This window comes from Juglans microcarpa x Juglans regia, chromosome 7D (genome assembly GCF_004785595.1).
Source record: "Juglans microcarpa x Juglans regia isolate MS1-56 chromosome 7D, Jm3101_v1.0, whole genome shotgun sequence".
In the NCBI taxonomy this organism is placed as follows: Eukaryota; Viridiplantae; Streptophyta; class Magnoliopsida; order Fagales; family Juglandaceae; genus Juglans; species Juglans microcarpa x Juglans regia.
Window position 1 is genome coordinate 3,623,950 of NC_054606.1, and position 12,012 is coordinate 3,635,961.

The following is a 12,012-nucleotide window of genomic DNA, read 5'->3' on the forward strand; positions in this document are numbered from 1 at the left end:
GTGCTATAATCGTTTTGAAAAATAGTGAGATCCATTATTAAAAATTAATTTTTCCGCATAGGTACTGTATTTACTCATTTTTTTCAAAATGATAGAGTAACAATTGTGCACTCAACGACTGAAAATATCATTTCTCTATATTCTTAATAGTTAATACTTCCATTTATATGTGGGCTAGACTTTTTCTCAACTAAGGGTCCAACACAAAATATTTTATAAAATTGGATTAAAGTATAAAGTTAATATTCGAACACGAGATTTCAGTTCTAATACTATATAAAATCACACTTATCTTAAAAACTACAGTATATGAGAAAGAGTAGATTTACCTATTTGTATTATATTTTTAACAAGTTTCATTGTAACAAATTTAAAAAGATTATATGAACGAAGGTAAATCATAACCATGGGATCCCATTTTTTAGATCCCAAACTGTCAGTCTGCCACGGTACCGTTAAAATGCTAAGAAAAATAACACCGAATCACAATGCTCTTTCTGATCTCTCCAACAGTCCTACTTGTTCATGAGTTTTCCTTTTCATTTTTCGACCTGAGCCTCAAGCCCACAGAATGTCATTCTCGGCCCACGGTGAAGCCCAACAATAACCAAAGATGAGGACCCCAAAATACCATTGTCAGTTTGTCACGGTCCGGGCTGCGTCGAACTGCTAAAAAAAAATAACACCGTGCGTGAGTTTTTGTTTGGCTACGCACTTTGATATGAGATGAGATATTTTATTTAAAGTTAAATAAAATATTATTATAATATTATTTTTTAATATTATTTTATTTTAAAATTTGAAAAAGTTAAATTATTTATTATATTTTATGTGAGAGTTTAGGAAAGTTATAATGATCAGATGAGATAAGATGAAATGAGATAGTTTTGTTTTATGTAAGCAAACCAGCCATCTTCTTTCTATTCTCTCCCACCTGTTTATGAATTTTGTTTTGCTCTATTTATATCTACTTTTCAATTTTATCTCCCACATTTTTAATCACATTTTTTTTTTAAGAAGATTACGAAACTTCAATTTTATTGATTGCCCTCACTTGTGGTGGAGGAAAACTGTGGTTACAGACACGACACCTGGAAGGTACATATAAGCTAAGAATTTAAAAACCCAGGCATCAAAACCATTATATATATATATATATGGTTTCGTTTGGATTATCAACTCATCTCAACTCATCTCAATCCATTATTACAACTTTTTCAAATTCTAACACAAAATATAATAAACAATTCAACTTTTTCAAATCCTAAAATAATAATAATATTAAAAAATATTATTATAACAATATTTTATCATCTCAACTCAACTTAACTCAACTCAGTTCAACATCCAAACGTAGCCATACAGTACGCAATCTTAAGAAAGACACTTAACCTAAATCCGAGAACCCAAAGAGAGGAACATGCAAAAAACCAAGCACATAAGAAAAAAGAGACAAGCAAATAACATGAAACTTACCAGGCATGAACCTTACGAGATCCTCAGGTAGGGCATACCCAATTTGTCCATGCGGAGAAGTCCCCTCAACAGGATAGGCAGTGTGTGAATTTTAGACCAATCAGAGTTCAAACTCTCAGCCCCACACTTAGTTAGAAAGTCAGCCACAACATTACCTTCACGAAAAATGTGATTCACAGTATACTCCAGGCTATTAAGCTGTTCGTGTCATTCAACCTAGAAATCTTCTAAATACCAAATGGGATAATTGTTCTTATTAATCCAATTAACCACAAGTTGAGAATCAGTCTCTATTTGAATACGATAAAATCCAAGAGCGTGACACCTACAAACGCCTTCCAATGAGCTCCTGATTTTGACAAAATTATTGGTACACTGACCCAATGGAACAGAGTAAGCCAGAATTAACCTACCATTATTCAAATGGGGGAAGATTTATTCAGGTATGGTCCTAACCCTTTTCGCTTTTAGTATATATGGACTGATCATATGGATTTCTATAATTTTGTGGAAGGGGTGTGGAAGCGTGCGACCCTTAGTCATGGATTAATTAACTTGTCCTATAAATTACAAAGGGGCAATGTGGCTTTAAAAGAGTGGAATAAAAGTGTCTTTGGTAAGACTAACGTCATTATCAAAGATTTAGAGGATGGTATTTATAATTTGAAAAACCGTCTTCAAGTCTTTTTTAATGCCGAGGATGATAATGACATCTTAGCATCCAAGTTGGAACTTTTAACCTGGTAGGGTAGAGATGATACTAGGCTTGCTCATATGACCAAGAAAAGTTGGCTGAGAGATGGGGACTAGAACTCTAAATTTTTTCATGCTTACTTAAAGGCCAAGAGTTTAGGAGATGAGTATGTCAAACGGTATTGTCTTACAGTCCCCTATTGACATTCATAAAGCCGTTGTTGATTATTTTCAGGAGTACTCTCCCAAATTTGAGTGGCCTGGTCCCTCCCATTATTATTGATGAGGATAATTTGGCTATTGGCAGAGCTCATTCTATAGAGAAAGTAAAGGATGCTCTATTCACCATTCTCATCGATAGTAGTCCAAGGCCAAATGGTTTTGGGTGAAGTTTCTTCAGAATTTGTTAGGACCTGGTTAAAGATGACTTATTCTTAGCCATTGTTGATTTTTTCCATAGCCATATGCTCCCTAAAAGTTTCATTGCTTCTTATATTGTGTTAATTCCTAAGGTGGACAAGCCTTCTGGTTTTGATAAATTTCGGCCTATTAGCCTTTGTTCCATAGTCTATAAGATTTGCTCAAAAATTATTGTGGCTCGCATGACTAGCTTGCTCCCTAAAATGATTTCGTAGGAACAATGAGTCTTTATCCCTGACCGCAGTATTTTTTAGAATATCAGTTTAACTCAGGAAATAGTCCATTCTATTCATAGGAAGTCCATTAGGGGAAATGTTTTGATTAAGTTTGACATGTCTAAGGCTTATGATTGAGTGGATTGGAATTTTTTATTACATGTTTTGATTAACTTTGGGTTCTCCCCTAATGTTTGTGACCTGATTAACTCTTGTATTTCTTCGCCATGGTATTCAATCGTGATGAATGGGATCCCTATGAGTTTCTTTAAAGGAGAGCGTGGCCTAAGGTAAGGTGACTCCTTATCGCCTTACCTATTCATTATAATGTAAGAGGTGCTCTCTCGTCTCCTTAAGCAATCATTTGAGGAAGGTAAAATCGATCAATTTGCTCAAGCTAGAGGGACCCCGATTATCTTTTATCTTATGTATGCCAATGATATAGTTATATTTGCTAATGGTGAAAAAAGAAATATGAGAGGTTTGGTGGAAGTTTTGAAGAAATACGAGGCTTGGACTGATCAAGTGCTCAATAAAGAGAAGAGTGTCATTTTCTTCTCTAAGAGAATTTCGGTCTCTAGGAAACATTATCTTCTTTGCTTTACTGGATTTACTGAGGGTTTGTTTCCTTTCAAGTACCTGGGGGTGCCTATTGTGGATGGCAGGCTGAAGGCTTGCGATTTTGGTGATTTGCTGGGCAAAGTAAATACGAAGATTGCGGGATGGAAGATGATAAATCTTAATCACAAGAGTAATGATTTGGACAACTTTCAAGTATACACCCTCGTATAGATATTTTTATAAAAAAAAAGTAGACTCCATCAAATAAATAATTTTTTTACATTTTGTATGGTGCGGGATATTTTTTTTTGCAGAGAATCTACACAAGACTTGTATACTTGAAACTTGTACAAATAATTAATCTAATCCATATACTTTATTTTTTCATAGAACAATCACTAGATCACTAATTATCTCTTCATCTCCACATTCATTTCTTCGAATTAAGAAGATTTTAAAGTAGAAAACAAAAATATTTATGATCATGCAAATACATATAAAAACTATATATATTGAGATAAAAATTGAATTTCCAAATTGTTCATGCAAGATTGTGGCAAACAGAACCCAGGATTTAAAAGGGTACCTCAAAGCCATCTTTAGTTTTTTTTTTTTGGATTGAAGAGAGGGAAGATGTTTTATTTCTCATTTAATTATCATCAAAGGCATTATTCCTCTCAGACCTCTTGGAGAACAGAGAACAGAGGTTTGAAAAAGAAGAAAGAAGAAGAAATGGGAAGCACAGTTTCCTATTCCTCCAAACAGACAGACAGCCAGTCCTCCCTATCTTTTTCTCAGGTCTGGTTATTGGTGGACGACCCAGCTCCCTTTTTTTGCTTTCTCTTTTTCCACCTTTTCTCTTTCTCTTTTTCATCATCTAGTTTTGAGCTTATTCTTAACAAAAGTGATTATTTCATTCCTAGTGTTTAAAGTTGAGTGCTTTAAGATATATTTTATAGTCTGCACAATATTGTGAGACCAGCTTTTAATCATCTACATTCCTTTATGTCTAGAGAGAGAGAGAGAGAGAGAGAGAGAGAGAGAGAGAGGCAAAGTTGCATCACATGCAGTCCACTTTGACATGCAAAGCACACAAGGACAAAATTTCCCTCACTAACAAGAAAAGCATAAACCCACATCCCATAATATCTGACACAGAGCCTGATCTTCAGTCTCCTCAACCGAAATATAAACCAGATAGCAAGTTCTTCATTAGTCGCCTAGCTCCCTCAACAATGGTTTAAAGCATTTTTTCTCTCTATCCAAATTAAACCTATTAAGCCAAAACCCTTTATAAGAGTCTCAAGTGTTCTTTCTTTATATAGAGAAGATTGTAGCTGTGAATATTCAGTAAAAATTAAGAAGATGAGATCCAGCCTTTGCAGTATACAGCACGGTCTAACTGCTGAGGCAGCAAACATAGTGAAACAAGCGGTCAGCCTTGCTAAACGCCGAGGTCATGCCCAAGTGACTCCTCTCCATGTTGCTAATGCCATGCTTTCATCCTCCACTGGTCTTCTGAAAAGGGCCTGCCTTCAATCCCATTCTCACCCCCTCCAATGCAAGGCCCTAGAGCTTTGCTTCAATGTTGCGCTCAACCGCCTCCCTGCCTCCTCTGCAAGCCCTCTACTAGGCCCTCGCTACTTGACCCCTTCCCTCTCCAATGCCTTGGTTGCAGCCTTCAAACGGGCGCAGGCTCACCAACGCCGTGGCTCTATTGAAAACCAGCAACAGCCTATATTAGCTCTAAAAATAGAGTTAGAACAGCTCATAATATCTATTTTAGATGACCCAAGTGTTAGTCGAGTCATGAGAGAGGCTGGTTTTTCGAGCACCCAAGTGAAAAATAGGGTAGAACAAGCTGTTTCCTTGGAGATTTGTTCTCAAAATAGAAGTCCTTCTATGAGTAGCCAGTCCAAGCTGGAAAGCACCAAGGCTCTAGTTCTAGGTACTAATATGCATCTTTCTCCGCATTTTAGTCAGTTCAAAGTGTCACAAGGTAAATCCTTGGATCAATTTAGGAGTGAAGATGTAATGAGTGTGTTGAATGAACTCTCGAACAAAAGAAAAAGAAACACTGTTATTGTGGGAGAGTGTCTGGCAAGCGCTGAGGGCGTGTTTAGGGGAGTGATGGAAAAATTTGAAAGAGGAGATGTTCCCGGGGAGTTAAGGTATATGAAATTTATTAGTCTTCCTCTCTTCTCTCTGAGGAACTCCTCCAAGGAGGATGTTGAGCAGAAGCTGACGGAGCTTGGGTGCCTAGTGAAATCTTATATTACAGGAGGGGTTGTCTTGTATCTTGGTGATCTCAAATGTACTTCTGAGTTTTGGTCAGCTTATGGCGAAGAAAGGAGAAAGTACTACTGTCCCGTGGAGCACATAATCATGGGGCTCAAAGGATTGATGTGTGGAATTGGTGAAGCTGGATCAAGATTTTGGCTCTTTGGGATTGCCACTTTTCAGACTTACATGAAATGCAAAACAGGCTACCCTTCTCTTGAGACTATTTGGGATCTTCACCCTCTTACTATACCGGTTGGTAGCTTGAGCCTAACTCTCAATCTTGAAAGGTAAATTTCGTGTAGTAAATATGACACTCATGATCCGCTTCTGGTTTTTTTTTTTCTCCTCTTTATATTTGGATTTTTTAAATTAACTCTTTGTTGATTTCCAGTAATTTGCAAGCTCAAGTCAGAAGCAAGGTATCCGACACAGTGCCTGCTTTGCAACTACTTGAAACTGGATTTGATGAGCGCCTAACTTGCTGCAACGATTGCATGGCCAAGTTCAACAGAGAAGTTCAAAGCATTGCTAGTGACAGCTTTTGTAACAAAGAGACAGCCACCATTTCCACTACCTCAAGCTTGCCTTCGTGGCTCCGACAGTCGAAGGAAGACAGCAGAAAAGACTCTTTGAATGATCAGGTTTCAGTCTTATTCATTCATTTTCACCATCAAAACTATTTTCTGGATAAAAGTTCTACTCTAACATGCTTTTGTATCTGTATTAACGCAGGAATTTACTACTGTCAGGGATCTCCGCAAGAAATGGAACTCATTCTGCAGTTCAGGCCATAAGCACCCTAATATCCCTCACAAAACCTTCATTTTCACTTCGCCCTCTCCTTCCTCCACATCAGTCTCTTCATACGAGCGCAACTCCGACTTGCATCAGACCCACTTCAGTTGGCCTATCACCTTCGAACCCAAACAGACTCCAAGTGAACCGCAGTTTTGGATGTCTGAAACTAATGATGAAGGCTATGAAAGCAATTTGAGAGAGTTCATTCCAGAGAGAAATGGCCCTAAACCAGACCTTTTGTCGAATCCAAATTCTAGCCCTAACTCGGCTTCTTCAAGTGAGGTGATGGAGGATATGGTTGGCCTTCAGATGTTTAGAGAGCTTAATGCTGAGAACTTGAAGATACTATGTGATGCACTAGAGAAAAAGGTTTCCTGGCAGAAAGACATTATTCCTGAGATTGCGACAGCTATCCTTCAGTGCAGGTCTGGAAAAAGCATAAGGAAATGCAATTTGAAAGACAGAGAAAGCAAAGAAGAAACTTGGATGTTCTTCTTAGGTGTTGATAATGATGGCAAGGAAAAGATTGCAAGGGAGCTTGGTAAACTTGTTTTTGGCTCTCAAAGCAACTTTGTTTCGGTTTGTTTGAGCAGTTTCTCTTCAACGAGGGCTGCAGATTCAACTGCGGAATCCAAAAACAAAAGAACGAGATCAGATGAACTCGGTTCCAGCTATCTTGATAAATTTGGCGAAGCCGTGAATGAGAATCCTCATCGTGTGTTCTTCATGGAAGACGTAGATCAAATTGATTACTGTTCTCAAAAGGCTATCAAGCAAGCAACTAAAAGTGGAAGAGTAATTCTTCCCGGAGGTGACACTGTCTCTCTTATGGACGCCATTATTATTTTCAGTTGTGAAAGTTCCAGCTCAGTGTCCAGAGCCTGCTATTCCCCAAAAAAGCAAAAACATGCAGCTGAGAATGATCAAAAAACCAATATTGAGGATGACTTGGTTGAGAAAAGCCCATCCCTCTCACTAGATTTGAATATTTCGATCGTAGAAGACAGTGGAGATAAAAAATATTCAGTTGGCGTCATTGAGATTCTGGAATCTGTGGATATGCAAGTTACCTTCAAAGTTCAAGAGTTGTGATTTTGTAACAGGAGGAATATGGATTGATCTTCTAACTGGGCTGATACTTTTTGTTGTTTTTTTTTTTTTTTTTAATCTTTTTAATACAGGCTTTTGGTGAGGGATAAACGAAAAAGACGGGAAAATACCCGTTCACGAGGATTTTCCTGTGTTAGTAGTGGTAGGATTTGGCCATGCAGGGCTATGTATATTGGTAATTTATCTTAGACGTTCTTATTGCTGCATGTAACAGGTTGCACGCTGCACTGCGAAATATGTTTTTCCTTTTCTTTGGGATTTATGATTTCAGATTGCAGCCGTTTATTAAGTTATCAGCTTTCTTCCAGTTTTTTTTTTTTTTTTTTTTCTCAATTTTCAATCTACAAAGTATGATTTCTGGTTCGAAACTCCTTCATAACAGCATATTGATCAAGCCAGGCCTAGCTCCTGTTTTCAAAAATCTATTATTTTCGTGGCTGCTTCGTTGGTCCTCCTGTTTGTAAACTGAAAGGCAATGATTCAATGGATCCAAAAGGTTTTTTATGTCTTCATGACCTTAATATAGTCAAATCCATCAAACCCCATTAATGCCTGACCATCATTAATTCTGTGCATGAATGCAGTTCTTTGGTTCAAAACAAATAAATCATGGGGAAGTGATGCAGAAAGCATTTGATCAGCACATCCCATGCTGCAATATTAGTTTATTATTGGATTTGAAAAGCATTGGACAATGATTGCACAATGTTCTAAAGGAGACTGGATAAATCTTATTCTCTCATTTCCAACCTGTTTAATTTGAGAGAAACTGAGACAAAGTGATTCCATATTTTGAACATAAAAAGTCATAAACCTAACTTCAAATTCTGCATCACATGTTGATCTTATTCATACATGCAGTAGAAAATCCTTATGTAGTAAAGCATCTCTCTCTCTCTCTCTCTTTGAGGAGTAGCTAGCAAAGCAAAATAAAGAAGAAACTCACACACCCTTAATTGTTATCATCATGTAAAGGTAGGGCTACTTTATAAAGAGAATAGAAAAATCTTCCACAAGCCTAATTAAAAGCATATATCACTTTTCCTAGATGTAGAGATGAATTTCATTTCATTTTTTTTGTTTTTTAAAGAAAGATATGCGGTTGGTATTAAGACCTAACATTCTCGATCATCTTGGAAAAGTCATGTCTGCGCTGAAGAAGATCAATATAAAGACAGAGAAGCATCTAATCTGCAGACCTTATTGCTTTAGAATCACTAAAGGAACATCATCACCATCATCATCACAAATTTGAAATCAGCCATATATAGAATCAAAAGTATAAATATGTATTCAAGGAACTTACAAGTACAACAATCATTCGAGTATTGATGTCTTTTTTTTTTTTCTTTTTTTTTTCATTTTGAAATATTACAGAGTGGGACCTGATGAGTTGCTCACCTGATCACTTATGCATACTTCCTTTACTTTTATTTTGTTCTCTTCTTTACTTTGTTGAGAATGTCTATTTTTTTATGTCATTGTTAAATCTTATGATGTTTTGACAGATAGATGAGTACTGTCGATCTTTCAACATCTTCTTTAGTACTGGTTTCAAGTACGCTTAATTGTTTGATGATTGCACATTTGTTCTGGATGCAGATCTAGTTAATCTTCTCCAATAAACATGTTTGTGCTTCTCTTAAGTTTAAGATTCTTTTAAGTACCATACTTTTCAGTAATATACAGGGCATGGGACCCTCCAATATAAAACATGACAAATGGCCATCGGATAGAGCTCCTACTTTATGGTCACGCTATGCTTTGAAGTTTGAACTTGGTAGTGTGTGTATATAAAATATATATATATATATATTTTCAGAAGATTACTCCAATTTTATTGATAGTCTTTATTTATAATGAAAGAAAATCGTAATTACAACTTGACACATGAGGGCTATACATATTCAAAACTAACTAGATAGAAAACCAAACTCAACCATCTAAACTACCTAAACACTATACTGTACATTAGAACAAAATCAGCAAATTAACAAAAGCCTCCAAAACTAATCGATCGAATAACAAAAGCAGCAAATGATAAAGATAAACTAAAATAAAATAAAAGGCCAGTAAAAAAAAATTCTGTAACCAAACGGCCTGTTATTTCAGACGGAGAACGTGTGAACTAGTTTTATCCATATGAACAACTCACAGAATGTTTTTCGATAGGCTGTGAGTGGACTCAAAAAAAGCAACCTTCCTACTAGATGAACTTGGTGGTATATATGTTGGAACAAAACTACTCATGTGATTCGAACTCGACTTGATACATGAATTCGAACTTAACACGATGATACGAATTATCAATCCTAATTCTGAATGTTAATCCTGCAAATTGACACGATAAGCCTAATAAGATATGAGAAGATATTGTATGATGCCAAATCCAGCCTAACATGAAAATTATATAAGAAAACAAAGACTAATCTTGATATGGGAATTGATTCTTCTTGCTCAAAGCAAAGGAAAAACCGAAAAAAATAGTGGTTTTAGGGGGAACATATCATCTTAAAAGTAGGAAAAAAAAAAAAAAGAAGGGAAAATCAGCAAAAAAAAAGGAAAAAAAATCGATATTAGCTTTGAGAAATTTGGTCGGATTAAAGTTGTATACCTTCCCCTGGGTACAAGAAATCATGAGTGGCCTCGCATAGCAAGCAAAGTTGAAACCTTAATCGAGGTTTTTCTCTTTAAGTAGTCATGGTGACCTCTGTCGACTCTTATTGAGATAATTACCAGGTGAAAATAAAATCAAATAAAGAATATAAAATCAATTGTTTTTACATGAAATTCTTAGAAATGATAATCACAAGATGTACCCAAAAAGGAAATGCCATTTGAATCCAGTGGAGAAAAGTAGAAGTTTGGAAGGTCAAAAAGAATTATATACAAATGTTTCATTCATAAAATTATAAAAGTAGAATGATAGTATGGTATTTAGAATTTTTCCGCATTATATCCTCCTAGATTATCACTTGTTCCGGATTGCCAGTGATTATAGCATGTCCCGTTGCTGTGTGAGAGCCTACTATTGTTCGTTTACTTGGTTAATTTTCTTGCACTTTTTGTTTATGTTTCGCTGTTTTTCATATATGAAATCATCGATGACTTTATTAGGAAACTTCAAAAAAAAAAAAAAAGGGGAGCATCTTCTTGGAAATGTACCTCCCAAATGCATGATATTCTATGGACTATAAAATTACTCATATCTATCACGAAAGTAATGTTGTGGTTGATTTTCTTGTTAAGCAAGGTGTTATGGGTTTAAATACGGATTAGATTGATGATATGGATACTTTATATAGTCAGTTAAGAGGCCTTCTTCACATAGATAGAATTGGTTTTCCTTATTTGAGGTTATCAAAGTGCGGTACTTGGTTTTTGCTTCTCGTCTCTTTATTATTTTCTTATATGTGTGATTTCTTACAGGTTGGTTTCTTAGGGTTTTGTTCTTTCTATTTGATTTATAATTTTTTGGCTTTCTTAGTTTGTGGTTAGGTCTTTTGGTTTTTGATACCTGTGTTTAGATCTTTATGCTTATTTGTAACCCCATGTGTCTGGTTGTAACTACGGTTTTCCTCTGCTAAAAGTGAGGGCTATCAATAAAATTGGGATACCGTTCTCTTCTTTAAAAAAAAAAAATGCATCATATTCCATATTTTTCTTAACTGAGCAGCACTGTATAAAACAACAGGAGGTGCGTGGCGACAGAAAACTTTTTTTTTTTTTCCTTTCTTCGTTCTGATCTCTCTCAGGACAAGAATATATAAGGCATGAAGAGTTGAAATTAAGGTGCTTGATCAATATAGTTGTAGTGAGTGGGGGAAACTGAATTAAACTAGGTGGATTGGAAGGCAAAATCAAGGCTGAAATCACTGGTTTTGCAAGCTTGCTTGAGCCGCTACTCTATATATCATTATGACTTGATCCGATGCTAAAGTCTTTGCAAGAAGGCGGATCTGAAATGTAGAGAGAATTCTAAACTAAAACTTTGGCTCCATCTTTCTCCATTAGAAGTGCCAGTGCATGAGGGGAACATGCAAACACCGTCTTGAAGAGTTAGCCGTTTGGTCCGTTTCCTACTCTGCAATGTCCAAGATGGGGGGATTATTCAAAGTTCAAACAGTAAACTAGGACCCAGAAAAAAGGACAGTTGATTTGTTTGTTGCACGGAAACATAAATTGGTTCAGAATATATCATTAGAACTACTGTAGTTATCGTTCTTATGGAAATCTATCGTCGAGCTACTTACTCATCCCAATGGCATAAAGCCATAAAGGTTCTTTAATTATAAAGAAGATCATCCCAATGGCATAAAGCCATAAAGGCTCTTTAATTATAAAGAAGATCTTGCTCAAGACCCGATTTCGACATATGCTCTCAGAACGTAATCTAGAAATCACTGCAGTTTTTTTTTTTTTTTTTTTTTTTTTAAAACAGAGGGAAAGGAAAAGA

At 36.0% G+C, this 12,012-nt stretch overlaps 1 protein-coding gene across 1 annotated transcript; it reads left to right on the forward strand.

Moving 5' to 3' along the window:
* The first annotated feature begins 4,520 nt into the window (after nucleotides 1–4,520).
* Nucleotides 4,521–7,847, forward strand: LOC121238644 (protein SMAX1-LIKE 3-like). Its single transcript, XM_041135608.1, has 3 exons — nucleotides 4,521–5,935; nucleotides 6,040–6,289; nucleotides 6,381–7,847. The coding sequence occupies exons 1-3, from the start codon at nucleotides 4,731–4,733 to the stop codon at nucleotides 7,536–7,538; spliced, it is 2,613 nt and encodes an 870-aa protein (XP_040991542.1). The 5' UTR covers nucleotides 4,521–4,730; the 3' UTR covers nucleotides 7,539–7,847.
* The last annotated feature ends 4,165 nt before the right edge of the window (nucleotides 7,848–12,012 follow it).